General features: G+C 35.7%; 2 protein-coding genes across 2 annotated transcripts in view; one reads left to right on the top strand and one right to left on the bottom strand.

Annotated features, from left to right (window-relative positions):
• hob (bridge-like lipid transfer protein family member hobbit) overlaps positions 1-15,890 on the top strand; it is a 57,712-nt gene extending 41,822 nt beyond the window's left edge. The window contains exons 47-50 of the mRNA XM_089244064.1: positions 3,675-3,784; positions 4,695-4,907; positions 13,979-14,083; positions 15,207-15,890. Of these exons, the coding sequence (XP_089100190.1) occupies positions 3,675-3,784; positions 4,695-4,907; positions 13,979-14,083; positions 15,207-15,266 (488 nt within the window). The 3' untranslated portion in view covers positions 15,267-15,890. The remainder of the gene's footprint in view (positions 1-3,674; positions 3,785-4,694; positions 4,908-13,978; positions 14,084-15,206) is intronic.
• Positions 15,745-23,174, bottom strand: mRpL50 (mitochondrial ribosomal protein L50). The gene is made up of 4 exons (XM_089244069.1): positions 22,766-23,174; positions 19,396-19,520; positions 17,893-18,034; positions 15,745-16,311 (listed from the first exon to the last, which is right to left on the bottom strand). Exons 1-4 carry the CDS (start codon positions 22,871-22,873, stop codon positions 16,003-16,005), a joined length of 684 nt encoding a protein of 227 aa, XP_089100195.1. The 5' UTR covers positions 22,874-23,174; the 3' UTR covers positions 15,745-16,002.
• Positions 23,175-23,675: the final 501 nt, after the last annotated feature.

Raw genomic sequence — 23,675 nt, 5'->3', positions numbered from 1 at the left:
AACTACAAAAACAAGTAAACAGAAATTTAAAAATTGAAGCTGAGTCTATCCTACATGTACTTGGGTTCTTTGGAAAGCACAGCTGGTTTTTTTCCTTTTGAATAGCCCACAAATGTATTGTGACAGTGGTATCAAAGTCTTATACTCAGAGTCCTCACTGGCCCTGCACTTATGGTAATAGTCAAATATATATAGTAGGAACAAAAAAAATCAAGAGATATGAAGAAATAGCAAAAATAGTTTTTTGAATGACAAAAGCGCTAGTGCTGCTCACTTGTTCATTCGAAAATATATACTTAAATGGTATACTAAAATACTTATTTATTTTTTTTCTACTTTTTTATTTTTCGTATGAATCTTCTCTTTTTGGACACACATTTTTTAAGTTCCTCTTTTCATATTGCCCAACAAATAACATTTTAGACACAATAATACTCAAAAAATAAACATGAACACGAAAGATACAAATTCAATGGTGCCAGATCCGTCGCACACTCAAACAATGGGCCCTGAGGTTGATCTTGTTCAGGGGACCACCTCAGTTAGTAAGCTACCAGAGCAAATGTTTTCTTGTTGTAAGGTCAAAAGATGTAAAATCTGCCTGGTAACTAACAAAGCACAAATAAAGGAAGGGGAAACTGTTGGAAGTGTGGGAAATGAAGTGATGTATAATAATTGGATCGGGTGAAAAGGCCATGGAGCCGAAGAGAGACTGGGTTGACTGTTGGACATGAGAGCATGTTGAACGCTCTGGTTTAGGCGTCTATGTAAATAAATATGAATATAAATTATTCTCGCCGGCTGTAGTGTATACTTAAATCGTAATATGTCTAGGAAGCCAAGCAAAGCATGGTTGCAACTGCGGGATCCAGAAAGATCCACCTATCCACTTTTCGAACATCGTTGAGTAATTCTTAGCTTGAATACTTACGTTCGAATAACTAAGCCTAAATCGCCGTTTTACATAAGTCTATGGTTAGGGCTAAGAACATGTCGTCGACATTTCAAATGCTGTGTCCTGAACCGTTTTTATTTGCAATGCCATCCAAATGGCCAAAATGGAAGCAACGCTTTGAAAGATTTCGCAACGCGTCAGGGCTAGCGAAGAAAGGCGAGAAAGACCAGGTCAACATATTTTCTACCTGTTGGGTGGTCAAGCGGAGGATATTTTTACCTCATTTCACCTGCCAACAGCAGACCAGGAGAAGTAAGATTTGGTTACAGCGGCATTCGACAGACATTTCTTGACCAAGAAAAATATCATATACGAGGGGGCAAAGTTCAACAACCGTGTTCAATGCTCCGGAGAACGAGTGGAGAAGTTCATCTTTGCTCTCCGTGTGCTAGTGGAGTCATGCGAGTATCAATCTCTCTGAGAAGAGATGATTAGCGACCGCATCATCGTGGGTGTCAGCGACCGCAGATTGTCAGATTTTCAGCCATTTTTTACATCCCTTCCCCCCCCCCCGTCAGCAGCTTAGAATATTTCATATCTTCAAAAAAAGGTTGGTTGATGACAAAAGCAACCTTCAAACCCCCCTCTCCCCCCCTTGTCATCAAAAGTCAGAAAATCCGAAACACCCCCCCCCCCCCTCAAATCTGTAGATTTGGGCACATTTGTAACAATAAATAGGAATTCGATACAACACTCCTCAATGTTTTCAAAGCTGCATCTGGCAACACTATTCCCATCACCATTTTCAACATTTCCAAAAAAATCTTCAAAGCAACAATAGTTTCCTCATTCTTAAGGTATGTCCGGTGATTTTTGACACTTTTTTTGTAATTTCTGTATTCTTGTAACTTTGTATATATTTTTCTCATGCTTCATTTTGCTTATAATCTGAAGCTCTATATATATTTCAACATATTTTTTTCACTGTCATTTTTTCGTCCAGCATGTTTTTTGAGAAGAAAGACATCAGGGAACAAGGATTGCCATTTTTAATGTAATTAGGCATAGCCACCCTTCAGAAACGCCTACTCTTTTCAAACCATGCATGGAGTTCCCCCCCCTGAGACCCACTGCATAGGTTCTATTTCACTCTCATAAAATTCCACCTTTTAAGTATATATACACAATTTTTTGTATAAAACAAGGTGTCTGAACTTCAACTGATTTTGTCTGAATTTTCATAAAGTTTCAAATTATTTCTCTCCATAATTTTGAATTTCCATCTCTCTCAGTTCTGGGATTTTTTTTTTTTTATTTGGAAATTATTTCTCATTAATTTTCCATTTTTATTAATTCTGGGATTTAAGAATCTTATTAATTCCAAATTTCCATCAATTCTGAGATATTCTTCTGATTATTTTGAATTTTCATTGGTGCTGGAATCACATCTCTCAATTATATCTTTTTTCAAGCAGATATTTTTCAGCATTCCTGTATATTGCATAATGCATGACACTTTTTGGATACCAATTCCTCTTCCCCTTTGAAGACTGGACACACCCCGCTTCCCATCTCTGAGATTCCCCTCTCCCACAAAATATGTAAAATCTGGGCTAAGGAGCCCCGCATCTGATAAGGGCGGCCTCAATATACTGACATCAGATGAATCCTCTCTAGATACCAACTTGCAGCTTATCTCATTTTCATCCAATATACATTGTGAGGGAGCTCAGCCAATCATTCAAAAGGAAGACAGCACACATGTATTTTCACATTTATTATAACTGAGAAAGAATAGAGTACATACAATCATTATTTTAGATCAAAGTTTTATTCGTAGAAGTTCATTACTTATTTATACAGTTTACACTTATTTTTACAAACTTGAACAGACTTAAACAATTAGTTCATTAATGGGAAAGGAGCTCAAAGAAATGATGAATTGTTTGTAACCAGAGGACTAGTTCTTAAAGTGCAGGTTCATAAAATTGAGCATTAACTGTAGCAAGGTTTGACTATATCAACATATTTCATTAGAGTGATTATGAAGAATTGTTTTCAGGTTTTAATAACAAAATCAAGAGATAAACAAATGGGTTTCCTCTAGTTGGTACTGTTCATCTTGAATTTTGTTAAACAGTTGATATTAGTTTATAAAATGACTAATCAGACTAAGATCTACAATTTGAAGTTGAATCCAAATTACCATAATCCAGAGCTACTTTGCACCTACAGGGGTTACTTTGCATCAGTGCTGAAAAAAAATGATTCTACGTTACCTAGCTGCTATTCTAATGAATATTTCCAAACCTTTTTTATTCTGCCTGACGGGAGGTTATCAGTCAACTAATGTATTTGAGTTACTGATGTGTCTACCACTTTGGATATCATTTGCTAAACATATTAGGGCTGCTCAATTTCAGATGGAACTTTTGTCCAGAAAAAGTAAAAAAAAAATTTATTTTTTTTAGTCACAAAATAACGAATGCATCAGTGACTCAAATATATAAGTTGATATATAGCATCTTCTATCGGGCATAATCAAAACTGTTTAAAAATATTTATCAGAATAACCACTAGATAACATTGAATCCTTTTTCAGCATTGGTGCAAAGTAGCCCTGGTGCCATATTCCCATGCCACTGAGATCAAGACTTACCAAAGTGGAGATTGATGAGATAATCATTTAGATGCAGATATAAATATTGTTGAAAAAATACTACATGAGTTTTCATTTTCAAAATAAAATTATGACTTTGAGACATTTTCTTATTTTCAGATAAAGATGAACATCAGGATGAGCAATCTTCATCACTGAAGAAGAAAGATGTAATTCATAGAGGATCCTCAACATTTTACAGGATGAGTCAGGATATTGAGAAAATGAAGGTATAAATGGAGAAAGTCTTCAAAATTTGGTGGCATACATATCAAATGTTGTTTGCTTTTGTGCTTAGTATTTTATTATTTCGCTCTAACTTTACACTCATCTCTTTGTTATCTCAACTTTTTCGGTTTTAGTGGCACCCCTGAAAAAAATGTAAGCAGACTGTTAGGTACATACACTTACAGTTCCGGCACAACTCACTAGGTAGTAAATTGCTTATAGACGGTGATAGGCCTGAGTTTTGCTCTGTTTGATAGCAGGTAAACAAATTTTGACATGCGGGGGAGGGATGGCTTGAGACAAAATTGTCAACTGTGCGAGACATAGTTTCTGCACCAGTTACAGATGAAACATTTTTTATAAGTTTAACTGCAATTATTTTTCTTTACACCTGATTTGGTATACCTTATGTGGCCACGCAGTTCTAGAGCCACTTCTGGTTACATGATTCAGATGCCAATTTTAGGAAAGAGTATAAAAAGTTCTTTTGTACAGGATTTAGTGCTATACATATAAAGCATTGCAAAAAAAAGTTTGAATTTCTCTCAAGCTTTACCATTCATATTTATTCCATGTTTAAATATTCCATTAAAAATATGCTAATTCATGTCCTCTTTCATCAATACAGTAAGCATATGCAAGTTCATAGCCAATTAAGAAGAGTTTCTTTGATTGTCTAGCCTTGTCATAAAACTTTATTTTCAATTGAAATATAATAAAGAAAAAATTATGATGAGCATTTTTCTTTTTAGGTATTGGTGAACTGAATTTCTAATTTGTTTCATCCAAACACATTAGATTTTTGTTCAATGATCAACTTGTTAGATTGAGTGCCTAACAAAAACTGAATCTTTAATCATAAAACAATATAATCATATATTGCATGTAATTTCCACAATTTTTTTTCCACAGGAACGTGCAGAGAAAAATCACACATTTTTCTATGTAAAGATACCAGAAGTGCCTCTTAGAGTTAGCTACCAAGGAAAAAAAGAAAAGAATATTGAAGACGTACGAAACTTGAACCTTGTTTTATCTACATTAGAGTATCATAACAAAACATGGACATGGCTTGACTTGCTCATGGAACTGAAAAATGATGCTAAAAAAATTCTTCTCTCTCAGGTATTGTAAATAATTCAAACAATCATTGTTTTTTTTTCTTTTTTGGTTAATTAAAATTGTTTTTTATTTATTTATTTATTTATTTATTTATTTATACAATATTGTTGGCCCTTGGGCCTATACAAGAGGATGCGATTGAGAATGACAAAGATATTGTTTGATGTTGGATAAAAAACTAGTGATAGAGGGAGATTCAACAATAGAGCTTGGGAGTTTGTTCCATTCACCAATGGTATGAGGAAAGAAGCTGTATTTAAAGCAGTCAGTGGAAGCAAAAATAGGCTTTATTTTAAGGGAATGGTCGAGTCTTCTAGAGATGTAGGATGGTTTGGCTAAGATACCAGAAGTATCCATGTTGAACTGACCATGGAAAATTTTATAAAGCAATGTTAATCGAGAGATGAGACGAAGAGTAGAGAGAGGGAGGAGATGAAGTTCATTTTTAAGTTCGGACACAGAAATGAAAGATGACCAGCAGTCGTGAACAAATCGGGCGGATTTATTTTGAATAGATTCAAGTTTGTCTATATTACTGGAGGTGTAAGGGTCCCAGATTTCAGCAGCGTAGGAGAGGACGGGGGATATATAAGTTTGGTAACAGAGAAGTCTGATATCCCGAGTAGAGTGTTTAAGATTGCGGCGGAGGAAGAAAAGTTTGTTAAGACACTTCTGGTAAATGTAGTCGATGTGTTTGTTCCAACGTAGGTCGGCTGAAATAATGACACCAAGGTATTTGATATGTGAAACTTGGGATAACGGTAAATGATTGATGGAGTAGGAGTGTTCAAGAGGAAGAAGTTTACGGGTAACTTTCATGTGAACCGTTTTTGAGATATTCATTGGCATTTGCCATATGGAACACCAGTCGGCGATGGAAGCCAGGTTATGTTGGAGAAGTTCTTGATCAGATTGATGGTGAATGATACGGTAAATTACACAGTCATCAGCAAAAAGTCTAGTGGTGCAGTTGAGGGATTGAGGAAGATCATTGATGTAAATTAGGAAAAGTAACGGGGAGAGGACCGATCCTTGAGGGGTCCCAGACTTTACGGAGGCGGATGACGAGTTATGATCATTAAAATGAACAAACTGTTTACGGTGTTTTAGGAAAGCCTCCACCCAATTAAGTAATTGAACGTTAAGGCCAAGGCGGGAGAGTTTGAGAAGAAGTTTATCGTGGGGAACTTTATCAAAGGCTTTAGAGAAATCTAGGAATACGATATCAGTTTGTAGGTTTTTATCAATGGCTTCAGAGAGGTCGTGGATGAAGAGGGCCAGTTGAGAGGTAGTAGAGAGAGATTGTCTAAAGCCGTGTTGGTTGGGGAAAAAGAAGCTGATGGAGTCTAAGTGGATACGGATTTCTTTTGCTACAATATGCTCGAAGATTTTACAGCAGGAGGAAGTGATTGCTATTGGCCTGAAGTTAAGGGGATTGGAAAGTGAACCCGTTTTGTGGATAGGAATAATTTTATTGATTTTCCAGTCGTTCGGGAGGGTAGCAGAATTTAGTGAAACATTGAACAGGATTAAAAGATAGTCGGCGACTTCATCAGCACAGAATTTAAGAATAGAATTTGGGATGTCGTCAGGGCCAACAGAATGGGGTTTCAGTTTTTTCAAAAGTTTTAGGATACCTTGTTTGGAGAAGGATATAGGGGGAGAGTTGTGGATAGAATCAAAAAAAGAGTATTGGGGAGGAGAGGGGTCTATTGAGAAAACCGAGCAGAAAGCTAAATTGAATTCGGTAGCCATCTCTGAAGGAGAAAATGTATATTTATTTGAACTTCTCAGGGAAGTGGGACCAACAGATTTAGGTCTAAGGTAACTCCAGAATTTTGTTGGATTGGTTTTTAAGTAATGGGGTAGAGAATGAGAGAGGTATCTGGACTTTTGGACGGAAATGAGGTTTCTGAGGTCTCGGGTGGAGGCTGAAATTATGGATTTGAGTGAATTGGATTTGTTAGTTTTATATTTGAAGGCGATTCGGCGGATTTTCCTCTTTAAATGAATAATATCTCTGGTGATCCATGGATTAAAAAAAGACTTAGGAGAAACATTTTTAATTGGAACTGTAGTTAAGCATTTGTCTATAATACATTTAAAAGAGGTCCAGAGGGTGTGGATATTGTTAGAAGAGGATATAGATAAGAAATCATTGAAGTGAGAGCGAAAAATATTTTGCATAAGTGAGTAATTTGCCTTGTTGAAATTACGTTTAGGGGCGAGTTTGTAGGATGGGATAGAGTGGCGGAGGGAAAAGTTAATGACTGGGATATTATGGTCGGAGCAACCCTCAAAGATGGAGGTGGAAAGGACTGAAATTCGATTGGAGGTAGCAATGAGATCTAAGGTAGAGCTGGAGTAGAGGGTGGTTCTTGTGGGTTCAAAAATGGATTGGACCAAGTTAAATTTAAGGAAGATATCTAGGACTTTGTTATTAATTCCGTGATTGCCGGACAGGGATTCCATATTTTTCCAGTCAATGCCGGGAAGATTCCAGTCTCCGGAGATAAGAATAGAATGTGTGTTATAAAATTTTTCAAGAATAATTTCCAGTTGTTCAAAAAGGTGGAAATCAGGAGAGGGAGGGAAATAGACAGAAAAGATGGCAAGTGGGGGACAGTTGGGTTGAAGCCATTCGGCTCCAACAATTTCGAGTTCGGAATCTAATAGAATTTCAGTTAAAGGGATAGATTTTTTGAAAATAAGTAAGACCCCGCCCCCCCCCCCCCGAGAGTTTCTATCCTTTCGAAAAGCATTGTAATCGGGTGGCAAAATTTCGGAATTAGAGATTGTATTATTTAGCCATGACTCTGTAACACCAAGAAAATGGGGATTATGGATGAGTAAGAATGATTCTAGAAAATCAGTTTTGTTTTTCAGGCTGCGAGTGTTAATAGTTCCCAACTGGAAGGTATTTTTTAATTTGGAGGTTGTGTAGACGGAAGGGTTGCTCGGGGGGAGTAGCCTAAAGGGGGTACCGAGGAAATATGGGAGGAGAGGGAGGGCATAGAAAGGTTCGAAGCAGCATGAGCGGGGAAGATGGGGCGGATATCATTAATATCGGGATCCCAGACATATTTGGTATTATTTATGAGTGCAAAATTGTGGATAAGTTTTACTTTAATGCCTTCGTCACGGTATTTTTGACTGGCTCTCCAAATTTGACCACGAAGCTTGCGTGTATCGAGAGAGAAATCTTCTGAGATAGATATGTTGCTGTTTTTAAGTTTCGAGGCATTTTTTAGAATCTCACTTTTGATTTTAAATTTGTTGAATTTTATTATGGTAAGTCTGGATCCGTGGGTCTTTTTGGAACCTAATCTGTGACAGCGGTCTATCTCACTAGGTGTAATATTTACGTCAAGGTGATCAGAACAGCATTGGATGATTTTGGATTCGAGGGTGGAGGAGGACTCGAAGTCAGATTCTTCAGGAATGTTTCGGAAAATCAAGTTATCCCGTCGAGAACGATCCTCAAGATCGATGACTTTATTGGTAAGGGAGGATTGGAGTTCAGAGAGATTAGAGGAGAGGTCGTAGACTTGGCTTTGGAGTTCCTCTACTGGGGAAAGTTTTTCCTCAACTGCACTAAGACGGTGGGATAGATCACTTAGCTGATGACTGAATGAGTCCTGTTTTTGGGTGAGGAGGGTAAGTTTGTCAAGAATGGCTACTTGGGTGTCTTGAATATTACGAAGAATGGATGAGTTATCCGAAAGAGTCGAAGATTCAGACGAAGGATTTGATCTATTTTGAGAGCGTGTTGGGGAGTGATTGACCCTAGGCCCAGGGTTGGATTCGATATCTCCCGCCAGTAGAAGCAAGCTAGCCAAGTGGGTAAAAAGGACAAGAGGGAAAAAGGGAAGAGGTTTTGAATGGAACAATTTCGAATGGTGGTAACAAGGACCGGAGCGAAAAGGGTTTTTCTTTAAAGCACACATATATTTTAAGTAAAAAATTGATGGTTGAGCAAAAAATAGAAACACACAGTACATAATAATTTTAAACGTCGGATGCAGGATCGACACAAAGAATATTAAATTTATAAAGATTAAATAAGTTGGTATGAAAATGTGAAGCGAACTAACCTGTAAAAATAGACTTGAATATAACATTTTTTTTGACGAAGTGTCGATCCTGCATCGTGAAAGACCATGGGTAGCGACACTTAAATACAAGCGGTGAAACGCCCACTTCGACAGCGAAATCCAGGTGGCAGCAGTAGTTGCGAGACGAGACCACTCTCGGGGAGGGGTGGTTTGGCGGCTACGTTCCGAATCGAATGGTGACGTCATACGGCTCTTGTATCGGGAGGAGATGGCGGAGAAAAACCCAGAGACGGCTGCGAGACGAGACAACACCTCCTATAACTACAAGGCCTTCCCACAGCTAGAACTCCTTAATACCTCCGTATATGAAGGCGTCTTACCCACAGCTAGCTGCTACGTAAGTGACGTCATCAAAAGTCGTCGACTCGGTGTGCGTGTAGAAACATGTTTGATCGTGAAAGCGCCGGGTTTGAAAGGCATCCATGCTTTTGACGGCCTCTCTGAAAATAGTAGAAATATTTGGTCATTTGTTTTTTCGCTAAAGAGAATATGCCTCATAAATGCGTTGCTCCAAATTGTCGAGGCAATTATGACAAAAAGACAAAAGTGTCAACTTTCCAAATCCCAAAAAATGCTAAGCAGCGCAAACAATGGATTCAAGCTCTCAAAAGAGAAGATGACTTCATACCATCTACAAGTTCGAGGGTAAGTGTTGAATTTACGTTTGCTAGATTTTTTTTTATAATTGAGCTAAGATTTAATTCCTTAAGTGATTGTAACATTCACAGGTCATATTAGTTGGCAAATAATATTAAAATGTATTAAAATAATGAGATATGTGATACATAGCCTACAGCAAGAGCTTACCAAAGCCGGACATGTTTTGTCAAGTAATGACAAAATTTTGAAATGATTGTTTTAATTCTAAATCAATATTCATGTATCCCCACCCCTTTCTTATTGGGCTTTGCCTGTTGAGATGTTGATGATTAATAAATAAGCATTTAGTTGTTAGTTAATTTCTAGTCCAACGTTTATTTAGATATCTATAGAGAAGATATAATCCTATATTATTATCAGATGTGCCTCTGAGCGTCCCTTATTTAGAGGTTCTGTCATGTATATAATATATATATAATTATTAACGTACTTAGGACAAGATTTTTTTGCATATGTGTTATTAAAAGGGAGATTTTTTTATGACTTACAAATCTCCTAGATATATATAAGCATTGATAACCTGAAAACAATTATGTGGTCTTAAAGTTTAAAAATATGATTATATTATTTCATATTTTCCCTCATTTTATTGCTCCTTAAATTATTCAATTAAAAATGGAAACTGCATTATTATTTTTAAAATCAAATTTGATTAGAATCAATTATAAAAAAAATCATGTGAACAGAAAAACAACCAAGATCAAAGATCCCATACTGGTTATTACAATGGGAAAAATTTTTAAATTATTAATTTCAAATTTTTCATAGATACTTTCAAATATCTTTAAATTAAAACTGTTGGTATTTGCATTTGTTTCTTAAAATTCCAAAATTTTTCTTACAGGTATGTGAACTACATTTTATTCCATCAGATGTCATAAGGGAAGTCTCTCATTATGATGAAAATACTGGAGTGTTATTGAAGGCACCTCTGAAGTATCCAAAATTGAAAAAAGGTGCAATACCGAGAGTGTTTCCAAACTGTCCATCCTACCTTACAAATACTCCTTCCCATAGAGAAAGCCCGGAAAAGAAACGTTCCAGAGTGGAGATGGCTAACTTACAACGAGCAATAGAGGAGAGCAACACCAGCAAGACTGAATTTGATGTAAAACATAAGTGCTTAGACCTTATAGCTTTGAAACAGAAACTCCATCTCATTGAAGTCGGTGTAAATTGGTCCATATTGTGCAAAGAAGAATGTATCATTTTTTTTCAGATGGACTTTTCTGCTGCTCCCAAAATAGTTCGTTCCTTAGTTGTGAATAATTTAATGGATATTACTTATTATTTTCAAGATGTACCAATAAAATCAATTGGTAAGTTCGAATTTCCTTTTAAGATTGATAGCATTTTACTCATTGATGATGTTTTGAAATGTATCAGTTCAGCTGCCATAAATCCCATGCCTTCAAATACATGCAATGAATTAATTGCTCTTTTGAATAAGTTACAAAATGAATTGCGTGTTGAAAGGAAATGCAGTATAAATTTCATTATAGAACAGATAAGATTGCTCTTGGAAAAACAAAAATTTACATATTCTCCTGAGTTATTGATATTTTCTTCTTTGTTGTATTCAATATCTCCTCATTCTTACAAGTATTTACGGAACTCAAAATTAATTATATTACCGCATCCTAATACCCTCCAAAGATTATGTAGTTCATTTAATTTCAACCCTTTGTATGAACAGTTCGATGCAAATTTTCTTTCTTATGCCAAACAACGTTATGGATCTCTCACTGACAGTGATAAAATAATTTCTCTGATGATAGATGAGATACATATTAAGCCACAAGTCGATTATAAGGGAGGAAATATTGTTGGAGCTGTTGGGGAGAATCTGAGTGCAACAAGTGCATTTGCATTCATGATCCAAAGCTTCCTATCTTCTTACAATGATATTATTCACATATTACCTGTTTCGAGTATAACTGCTGAGGTTTTGTTTGAAATGATAAAGAAAGTTGTGATTGGTTTAGAAGAAATAGGTTATAAAGTGATAGTAATTTGCACTGATAATAATGCTATAAATGGGAAAGCGATTTCATATTTCAATGATCCCCCTAAACTATCTATTGTTTATAAGCATCCATGCAACCAAAGCAGACCATTATTCTTTATATTTGATCCTGTTCATATAATTAAATGTGTCAGAAACAATTGGTTGAACCAAAAGAATGCAGGTAAATGTATGTTCTATTTGGATTTTGACAATTTTACTTGCACTAGAACAGCATCATTTGAAACATTGAGAAAACTTCACTCAGTTGAAAGTGGCAATTTGGTGAAGTTTGCATATGGGTTATCTGCCAAAGCTCTGTCACCCACTAATTTTGAGAGGCAGAATGTTAAGCTAGTGCTCCAGATTTTCAATGAGCATGTTATGAATGGTATGGATCACTTAGGTGAAATAGAAGGTGTTCTCCATGTTTCAATGTACTCAACTGGAACTCTAACTCGGGAAACATTCACTAGCCTACTACATACAACATATGCTGTTCTAGAACTGTCTGAGTATTGTTGTACAGAACTGGGATTTTCTTACTTGCTGACAGGTAAGATCCAAACTGACATTTTGGAAAAAAGATTTGGAAGTTTCCGTCAGCTAGCAGGGTCTCAGTATCTGATTTCTTTGAGACAAATTTTTGAAATTGAAAACAAACTGAGGTTACAAAATTTTGTGTCTTTGAAACTGAATTCTTCTGTATTTGGAGAAATTGATGTTAATCCTGAAACAATGTGTGCTGACATCGAAGAGTGGAAACACAGGTCCAGAAATGAATCTCACGATTTATTTAAAATGAAAATTGAAATTAATGATAACGATATTGATCAAATTTCAGAAAGCATTCCGGTTTTAACATACATAGCTGGATATTGAGCTTGTGCCACAATTAAAAAATTAAAATGTTGTTTCTGTAAAAAAAATCTTGTCTTGTGTGATGATGTTGACAAACCAGAAAACTGCTTGATTAAGAGCATAGATAGAGGTGGATTATCATATCCTCACCCAGATGTGCTTAATGTTATTATTTATATATATGTTGTGGTGCAAAAGCTTATTTCAAGCAATTTAGAAGCAATGTTTTTAGGAGTGACCAATCAGAGACATCTTGTCTGTGATTTAGCCATGGATGTTTTATTAGAAAAAGAGTTGATGCTAAATACTGAATGCCCTGATGGTCACAAATCAGAAAATATTATTAAATATCTAGTGATTGCTGCAGTAAATACTTTTTAAAAAAATTACTGTCACAAAAAAAATGAAGGATATTTTTTGTTAAAAGCTAAAGAGAAGTCTGTCCGAAAAATGAGTAAAAACAAAAAACTGCAGACGGTGCTTGTTTGAGATTTTTTTTGTGAATTATATGTTAGGTTTAACTAATGTTTTTAAGCGCACTCGTGACTCTGACCAATAGCTGTCAAAAATACTTCTTTTTCTTATGCATATGTTTCATGTTTTAATGCAACGATGATTTTTAATACTATTATTTTTGCTGTGAATAAAATGTTTTGACGGTGCAATGTTTTCTTGAGTTTCTTTTGATTTTATAAAAGATTTTGAGAACCATTTATCGGAATAAATAGTGGAGTATATAATCACTTGGAAATTCGTTACTTTCAGGTGATTTTTCACAATTAGAATATGTATTGGATTTAAATATAAAAATGTAATGGAAGAAAGAAAAATTGAATTTAACTTCCAAATTTTTAATGTGCTATCATAATAATTTTGAACACTTTCCATTTTTTCTCTGCATGCAATATTATGCAAAAAAAAGTTAAGTTTTAAATTTTACAAAGTGAGAAAAATCTATTTTTAAATGAAAAAGTAATTCCCAAAATTAAAGAATAGTCAAATTATTTTATCAGGATTTTTAAGTTTTTTTGCTGAATTCACCAGTAAAATCAACAATCAGGCAGAAAGAAGCTATCGCCCGGATCTGACGACCCTTGATGACGTCAAAAAGCAGTAGGGAGGCCTTCCAGCTATAGATGGCGTTGGAAAAACCCAGAGACGGCATGACGAGTATTTTTTCCTCCCAGAAGTGTACAGTAGAGTAGAGTCGATGGTTCCCGCAGGTTTATCACCAAGAAAATCTGTAAAAATAGACTTGAATATAACATTTTTTTTGACGAAATGTCGATCCTGCATCGTTTTTTCTTGGGAATAGTGAAGTAGAAACGATTGTTTTCATTTTGTGGTAATAAGATGAATCAATGTTTCAGTCAAAATGCAAACTACAACTACTAATCATCATATTTAAACTCCCCCCCCCCCATTATTTCCAGGCTATCAGACAGAAGATCATCAAACCTAAAGTGATGACCCCAAGAAAAGATAATGAGCCACCAGAAGAAGAGAAAGCATCTATTTTACTTGGAACGAGAAACTGGGTAAATTAATTTCTATAACATTTCCACAAAAGTTATTTGAAAAAAAAATTTTAATTGCTAAATATTGTAAATATAGTGACCACATGTTTCATAACTATAAAAAATATTTCTAGAACGAAAATGTGATTGTGCCTCAACCACATGAAATGAGACAAATTTTAATTTTCCCTTAAAATAATGTTAAAATATGACGAGCATTTTAACTACACAGTAGAAATTTGGTTTATGAGTATAATACATTCTGTGAATATGCTCGTAATCCAAAACACATATTGAATCAAACTTCCACGTAGGAAATACTAATGGAAACTCACAAATGATTTGTTTCACAATCATCTCTATCCTATCAACCGCGATTCTTTTCAAAGATATAGTGCAGGTTGTGATTTATTTTAAATGACTGTTTTTATCTATTTTATAATGAAGGCTCATGTATTTCCAAAATAATATAAAAGTGCAACGTTTTTAAGTTTGAAATTACTCTTGCATTAACGCTTAACAAGAGGATAAGACAGTCTTTGACAGGCTTATGTTATAAATGTCACTCTTTTATTCAATGACATCTTAACAAATGGGCTCAAATCAAGAAAGGGTCCCTTGAGCTATTGAAATGTTTCATTAATACGCATGCAAGATATTTTTAGGTTGTCTTTCATTAAAATAATAAACTTGAGTCCTAAAAAATGCTTAAGCTCATTAAGACAACATTGTCTGCAGTGAGAGAAAGTAAACCGTCATTATGGCTTTTCAGTTGTGATCATGTAGCTCGACAGGCAAGGTGAGGTATGTAGATTTGTAGTGCTCATCTAGGAGTCTCTGGAAAATGAAGAGAGAAATATTTGTTTAAAAAATTATAATTTTTTTTTTTTGCTGATCTTGTAGACCAAGGGAATTCATTTTCAGAATTCTTTCCAAAAGGTTTTAGACAAAGCACTTAATTTTTTTAAATGTCAAATGATGCTTTCTGTATGATGTAAAAAATTAGCAACATCTTCACTTAATTGAATACCTTTTCCCTCAAAATTTGATAATTAATATCATCGGGGGTAGAATGGGATGTTATTTAATGTATGAAAAACTGTTTATTACATTAAAAAAGGCTGTTTTTTCCAACTTTATATAGAATGCTCCAGAAAGAAGTAGCAAGAGAAAAATGTTCAGTCTCAAAAGAGAACCAACTTGAATTGTTTTATTTCTCTGCTTTATTATGTTTGTTAGACCATTATTGGATGAGAGTATATATATTTATGCAGATGTAATATACTTTGTACTCATATCGATGCTTTGCATTGTAAATTTTTAGACTGTTTATGTTGATTTTTAATGAGAGTTTATTTTCAACAGTTATAATTTATTTGACAATGTTATATAAGCAAAGATTTGTTGCTATGAAAATGTTGAATTTTTATCATGTAAGTAATTGTTTCATCGTTTTCAACTTGTAATTTCATCCATGCCCAAAGCATTTTGTAATTATGTTTATACAAAAGAATATTAACTATATTTTTTCACTGGATTTTGTGAGGAAAAGTAAATTTACCAAATTATATATTGCACTGCAGAAACTGTTTAGCCCAGATTTCATTTATACTAAATTTTGCAGTGAAGTAAATTATTCTGATAACTTCTCTCAATTTTATTAGAACAGGTTACTTTTTATGGGGGGGGGGGGGTTTACCATCATAGAAATTCTCAGTATTATAGTTTCTAAGCTTTTGTTTTTGTTGTATTTTGTAATTTTTTAGTTTGATCAAAACTTGTTGAATTTATTGTTGGAAAAAAAAAAGATTAAATAACTTCACACATATTTTAATGTCATAAATTATTTCTGAAGTTCTTTGTAAAGTAGGAAAAAAAAAATTAATAGCTCCACACATGAACTAAGTTATAATATCAGTACAAACTCTTCTTGCTTAACTTCATATTTTAGGCCAACGAATAGTTTTTTCAAGTTCTTCCCCATGCTTGGTGTAAATCAGTCTCTTCCTTCCGGGATATGCAGTTTTGCCCTCGAAAAAGGTATCTGTGTCTGAATTGAAGGTCAGCGGTTCTGGAATCACATGCAAATTAGGAGGCAATTTATCAGAGTCCCGGATGAGAACTTCATATGGTGTTGTCCCACCTACTGGAGTATTAAAATACTCTAGTACATCGTTGATCGTTCTCAGCTTGCACAAATATGAATTCGGTATGTCATGAGAAAAGATTCCGATGCACTTCGTCAAGAACTATTTGATCAGATAAATATAAGTTATTAATAATGGATAAAAATCAAGTAAATACAAAGTATAAACACTCAACAGTTTCTTTTTTAAATTTTAATTCTGACACAAACATGCATTAATAAAATGTTACTAGATATTTTCAAGCGTTTTGATGTGACATCAGGTACTTTTTTACTGCTAGGATATTGCTCATGGGCTGCAATAGTGGCACAACTTTAAACTCAAAACTTAAGTTTTCCTTTGATGAAATGACAAACTATTGAAGTATTTGATATGCCACTGTTGCTTCTGCAATGAAAGTTATTTTAAAATGTTAAAATGTGCAATAACTCTAAAATAGCAATTTTTTGCTGTGCTCCAGAGATTTATGCATTCACTTATCAATCAATCAAATTTATACATTTAACATATATTTCATGAATAGGAGAGCCAGATTCTTTGGTTTGAAAAACCTGTCTTGGTATTCAGACTGATTTTTAACTTCTTTTCCCAGGAGATGTAATTTGGTCATGCACAGGCAATATTTTACACAAAAATTAAAATGGGCTACACTTTGTGTTTGGAGTCATCCAAGTATTGCGTCAGCATCGGGGTATGGAGTTTCGGATTTGCTGACTTTTGATGGAAAAGGGGGAGGTTGATTACGTCATCAACCACCCTTTTCTGAAGAGATGAAATTTTGCTGACACAGTGTTTTGTTGATGTTTGCTGACAAGGGGGGTCCAAAAATGTCAAAAAATCTGCTGACATAATACTTGAATGGCCCCTTTCATCATATTGAAATCTGGTCACACTACTACTCGTAAATCCTACTGATGTTTCAAGTTTTTTAAGTTATATAGCTTACCTTAACTACTTTTTTTACATAAATTCTGTAATTAATGAAGCACAGTATTAGATAGGCCTAATTATTTTTTTCAATATCCTGCTCACATTGAAGGACAGGACAAGCTCCACTTAATATCTCAGATACCAAAGCATTCCCGAAGGATGGATGTATCTGTTCATACTGCAGTGCTGCTAGTCGTGGTAATTAAAAAAAAAAATTAGACATCATCAAAAAGCTCTGATTGTGCATATCAAGGATGAATTTTACTTAATGTTTTGTCTGCAATTTTCAAACTTTGCGAATCATTTAATTCAGCGTATTGGGAGAAAACTAATGTTTCTATGCATTCATTCTAGTTAGGAGTTTTTGGGATTGTTTTACTGGTGTAGCATATATATATATGCTGAAGGGACAACAAACATTTGTCTCAAGCCTCCCCTACTCCGACTAGCAGGGAATTTCTTTAGATAGTCATGAAACTAAAGTTCAGTAATTGAAGCTATCTCTATTAGTCTTCTGAAAAAAAGATGCTCAGAACGATGTAAAGTTATGTGTCATATTTTATCATCACTAGCAGTGCTACTCTATGAGAAAAGAATAGAAAAAAATCAACTATCACATAGAGCAATCGGGAAAACTTAATTTTTTGTAGCAAAATGGAACTAATGTCTCTAAAATTCTATGCAAAAGTACATTCAAACGTTCACAGTGAAGGATACAGATGTGCAAATGGGGAAAAAAATAAATCCACTTGCCTTGAATTTCAAATGTGAATCAGATAAAGAAGTATCTTCCCACCGACTTTCCAATTCTCTTCCAAAAATGCTTTGACTTATTTGATGGATTTGTTCGTTTACATTTTTAGGTGGATCATAAGACACTCGTTCTCTTGGAAATCTGTGAAGGAATTATTGTTATCACCAGTCATTCAGAGAGTTTCATCTCATTATCTTATCAGTATAAGAATTGGCTTTATTCTTACTGCCCTAATGTACAAGAAAATGTCCCGAAAGTAAGGAATATTACCTTTATTTTTCTAAGCAAGGCTTTATCACACATGCAAACAGCCATAACTTATGTCAGAACACTGTAGCGCTCCATTTTTTAATATGGTGACTATCAACACTCATTTTTACAAACTCAGACTGGGACAATTGCACTCATGCTCAAAAGTTTAGTAACAAACTAATAATTATCCACTGTAACAGTATGACGATGAGGACAGAAACTGGTATTAGTGCCCAAATAGACTTTTGTATCTTTACTAGATGTTCAGAGATGGTATAGTGCACCATTTCTTTCTGTCACAGGACCTAATGTTCATGAACGATAAGGCAAAAATTAACAGTTTGTGTTGTCGAGCCTTACGTTCAGTCTAAAATGCTGACTCTATATAGAATGGCCACCCATTTTCTTTTGATTTAAACCCAATTAAGCATGCATGGAAAACATTCAACTGCTCTCCATGACCCTTTCTAAAGCCTTGGTGAGCTGTAAACAAGTCTTTCACTTAAGTGGACACTGATACTGCAAAACGGCATTGCTAATCTTATTATTGGTATGGATCGACATTGTTGAGCCTTTGTAACCAGCATAGGTGGTCATAGAACCATATTGGCCAACCTTCTCCATTGAAATTTTAGTGGCTCAATACATGATTGTTCTTTTCTAAGCCAATTATTTGCTTTTTAGATTTTCTTTGTAATTTCACCAGTGTCTCCTTTGCTTCACTCTATCAACTGTGCGAATTCCGTCAAAAAAGAATCAAAACATTTGCTTTTACTGCTTAACTTTTGAGCATTAGTGTAGTTTAGGAAAGATGTCCAAAGAAATACATACATACTGTTCGGGACCTGATCAGATCTTTAAAATGTGTCAGTTTACATAATACAGCTGCTGCTTGATTTTTTTAATCAACTTGAAGAAAACTTCATGAAACATACATCCCTAGATAGGCTACAACAGTACCCCAACCAAAAGATGAGACTTGGGTACAGCACATCATGTTCGGTCGGAGAACCCTATTTTGTCCTAGAAGGAAAAGAGAATTGTGGAAGCTCAGTCACCGATGAGCTAGTCTTAATACACAATTGTTTCACCTAAAAGAATTGAATAAAATTGTCCAATGTGACATGATGTAGCCAATTCTCATCTGATTGGAGGACTATTCCTGTCCCTCTCAGCATTCCTCAGATGGGTGACATAATTTAATTCCGAAAACAATCTTTCTATCGAAAGAGATAAGTTACACTACTTACCCTCTGGACGATAGCGAATCTGTGAACGATTGCACTTTCACATGTGGTCCTACACCTTCATAACTTTTATCCTCGAGTAGTGCTGGTGGACAATATTTTCTTGCTTTCCTCCATTTGAAAAATGCCTGCAAAGAGAAAAAATTAAAGAGAAAGCCTACACATGCATGTTAATGGAGTTGACGCGAAGCCACTTTCTGTGTAGTGTACATAAGTGTTGCCCCAGGGCCGCCATTTCAACTTTTTCCGGGGGGGGGGGGGGCAAAGCACATGTACTCTAAACTCTCCTTCAGGGGTGGGAAGTGACAAAGTCCGTTTTGGAGCAGCAAAATATAGGATTCGGAGCAGATATTTATAAATTGGAGCAGCGAAATTAACAACATTTTCGTTAACCCTCACCTCTCTTTAAAATAAAACAACTGCACTGTCTTTTGTTATCAAACATCTTTTCATCAGCTTGTTTTTTGTTTTGGGTGTTTCAGGCTTTTGACATCTTGTTTGAAAGAGCGGCTGTCATAAAGTTTTTCGCACCAGCCTATATAAGATGATTTTTGCTTACAGAGGGCATTATTTTCTGTCTGGAACAGCAGCCCTTCAAATGGGCTAAGTATTTTCTAGTCTTCATAGATAATATAAATTTTCTATATCAAGTTTTCAATTTGTTTATACTCCGAAAGAAATTGTTGCAAAATGGGAGAGAATTTAGGAAGAATTAAGAAAATGGTTGGGGATTCAGGACTCATTATTTAGCGAGATTGGCGATCTGACACTCGTTATTTGGTTATATTGGCGATCTTGCTCGTTATTTGGCAAAGTTTCTAGATTAGCAATTGTAATTCGGCGGACATGCTCTTTTCAATCCCGGAATATTTTTCTTTCACGAAACATCGGGATTTGACGCAATGACGATCGACTACAGTAATGTCTGCTACTTCCAGTGGCAACTTTTTTTTTTAAAACAAAAACTGACTCGCATTTGCGCTTTAGAGCTGAAAGACCATTGCAAATCATCCTCTGTTGCATGATCACGGATATTATTGGGGTTTCGCGATGGAAAGCCCAATGATGGGCCGATAGTTTAAATACGGTGATAGTTGAAGTACAGTGGAATAAAACACACTCTTTTTTGGAAAGAATCGTTTCGCTGCAAGCAGGAACAAAAAATTTTTGACGTCCTTTCCGAAATTCCGGGCATACTGAAGCAAAATTCGCTATTTGGTGCAGAAAAATACGAAAATACCCTATTGGAGCAGGATGGCGCAGAGTTCCCACCCCTGCTCCTTTAACGTCATGGGGGGGGGGGACCAAAACGTGTGCTGGCCCCAGCTGACCAAACAGTTATCACCCTGTTAATGTACCTACAGTGCTACTTTGGCATCCTAAAATTTGGCTTGAAGCGCTGAGGTACAGCAACAGGTTGGCGAGAAAAATTGATATGGACAGTGTACCAGCAATATCAAATAGTTCTGTATTTCCACCAGGGTTTTAGCTAGATAAAAAATTCCTTTAGCAAAAAATCGAAAATGGGGGGAAAAGCTTTAGCAAAATGCTGCAATGCGAATGATTGATGGTTGGATGTCTACTCATTTCGAACCGAACGTCCTGGCTGAAACTCTGGCCTCGAACTTTTCTTTTGCATTTTTCGCAAAATGCGAGCGTAGCTTAAACCCTGTTTCCCATTCAGATCAACTAGACTATACATGCTCGACTTATGACGAGCGGGCCAAATGTAATCAAACCTAATTTTTTACGAATAGACTAAGCAGCATATTCCCACTTCAATTAAGTGGTCTGCAGCGCATTTTTAAGGGGAAAAAACTTTCTTGTAGATCAGCTCAAAACACCCCCATGTCCTAAGTGGCCATCATTTGGAAATTGTTTGGAAGTTACTTGTAATGTTAAGTCTATGGGAGGCATTCGATTCCAACAAAATGTGACCATTGTTCAGAGGCGGTTTTACTGTATTTTGTTAGAAATAAATGTTTATAAATAAATTTTAATGTGGTACTAACAACCAGGGTCGTAACCAGGGAGCCTTGGTCAGCTGGGGGCAAGCATGCTTTGTGGCAACTCCCCCCCCACCTCTGATGTTGAGAGGTTAAAGCAATGGTGATTTAAGTCACACAGTTGACTTAACTGACCAGTTAAGTGATCTTGGAATATGTCACATGCCACTCAAGTAGAGTGAAATTGTGCTGTGGGTCACTCAAGTGTTCTGGAACTGTGTCATGGTGATCTATATATGGCACGTGTCACTTAACCCTGGATAACTAAACATTCGCCTAATAAATTGCTTAATAGATTAGTTACCACTATCACTTAACCATACATGCACCTCGATAGATTATTTACTTAGTAACACCAATTTAAGTTTAGTTATCTAGGCTTAAAAGATCTAACACTGTACTGCTGCGGTTAGCTTAAGTGCTCTGAAACTGTGCCATGGAAATCCGTAAATATGTCAAGGGTCACTTGACTGGTATGGAACTATGCCCTGTAGGTATGTCATCGAGGGTGGCTTAAATGATCTGGAAATGTACTGTGGGTCATTCGAGTGATCTTTAAATATGATACGAGCCACGTAAGTGATCCATGAATGTCACGGGTCATTCAAATTATGAAACTGCACAGCGGGTTAATTAAGTGACCTAGAAAATATACAGCAACCCAGTACTATTATGTTGGCCTTGGTGATCTGGATTATACTGTAAACTGAGTACAGATGCAGTATAATCCAGACCGCCAAGTGTGCTGTAAGTTGCCAAGGCCAGCATAATGGTGCCAGATCAATGTAATTTTTCTAGATTTTCCATTCCAGGTGGTGCTAGTAACGTGGGCTATTCAAATGGCGTCTCCCTTTGGGTAATAGTATTTGAAGCAGCGTCATTTTGTTTTTCGTTGTCTTGTTTCCGGATCGGTTTATATCGGTTTGATATTTTTTAAAGAGGGTCCGGGTTTTATTTTTTTCATACTGAGAATATTTATTTGGAATATTATTATTGTTGGTTTTCGCTTTTGTTATGTTTTCTACGCTAGTTTTTTTTTCGGCGTCCGCAGTCAGCCACGGCCTTGGCGACTTTTCCTTGGACCGTCGGACGTGTTTGGCACCAAAAAAGTCACCGAGGGTTCTGGCTTATACTGCATCTGTTCCCCCACTACATTTGCGGCCCTTCTAACGATATCAATTCCGAAGATACAAAAAAAACCATGAATTTGGTGAGCGTGTTGATACTGCTACCCCTCGATATAACGATAACCCCTTCTACAACGATATTTTTTTTTTCTTCTGATGCCAAAATCTACGCTAATATTTCTCTCAATGATCATTAGATCTGATTTGATTATACTTCAAGATTTTTTTTTTTTTTGTTACCTTTGATACTCTCCTTGAAGCATTAGCAGCACAGGTTTTATTCAAGCTTTTAACAAAGTCGATATGGCGGTTGAAACAAGCTCTGTTTAAAACTTTTGCTATATTCATCGTGATGCTTATTTCAAGGTTTTTTTTGTAACAAATTCGTAAATAAACAAGTCAGAGATAAGTTCAGTTCAAAAATTTAGGAGTAACGAGCAATGAAATGCCTTGCATAAGAAGAGGATCTATTTTCTTTCGCCTCAGTTTTGTATCGTCTCCTACGTTTCGTATAAATTATTCTGTTAAACTGAATAAGATTGGAAAGATTCCGTTAATAGTCTTAAAAATAATCTGTGTAATTTTTACAAGCCATCAGCATTTTTCACAGATATGCTGCCATCTGTTAACGTAGACTGGAACAGCGTGTTAAGGAATCGAAATGTTATATTTGTGCTGACATCTAGTGACAAAACAACTGACTACACACATAGGCGTAAACTTCTATAGGGCCCATGGGCCCGAGCCCCCCCAACATTTTTGAAGACGCGGCTCAGCCCCCCCAAAAATTTGTATGAATATGGCTTATTCATTTTGCAATGATGAAAATTTTTTTTTAATCAAAAGTTGTCCTAATTATGAATTAGTTAATGGAAACAATCTGCTCAAAATTTTAGTTCTTTTAAAAAATCTGGATGGTCTTTGGCTTTCTTGTTCCATGACAATACGTTTATCTCATTTCTTCCCTGCCGTTCAATCCCCAATTGCACCCTCCATCGGTTCCAATCCTTACTGCCAGAAGGCACGGCTGAGAGGAAGATTCTTTGAGGTGTTGAGGGGGCTCTTTCTTCTTTGCCTGTGGCAAGAACTGAGTGTCTCTTCTTTTGTTCACTGCGACCGGAGGACGGCCATGGCGCCGACATGAAAATAA

Source organism: Pholcus phalangioides, unplaced genomic scaffold, assembly GCF_987345545.1.
Source record: "Pholcus phalangioides strain wild (caught in Gottingen) unplaced genomic scaffold, Ppha-v1.0 ptg000015l_1, whole genome shotgun sequence".
Classification (NCBI taxonomy): domain Eukaryota; kingdom Metazoa; phylum Arthropoda; class Arachnida; order Araneae; family Pholcidae; genus Pholcus; species Pholcus phalangioides.
This window is presented reverse-complemented; position numbering and strand designations above follow the sequence as displayed.

Coding starts and splice junctions, on each gene's coding strand:
- mRpL50 (XM_089244069.1), bottom strand. CDS start 22,873: ATGAATATAGCAAAAGTTTTAAACAGAGCTTGTTTCAACCGCCATATC. Junction 19,521..22,765: donor CTTCAAGGAGAGTATCAAAG/GTAACAAAAAAA, acceptor TTCTCTTTGCAG/GCATTTTTCAAATGGAGGAA. Junction 18,035..19,395: donor GATTCGCTATCGTCCAGAGG/GTAAGTAGTGTA, acceptor ATTCCTTCACAG/ATTTCCAAGAGAACGAGTGT.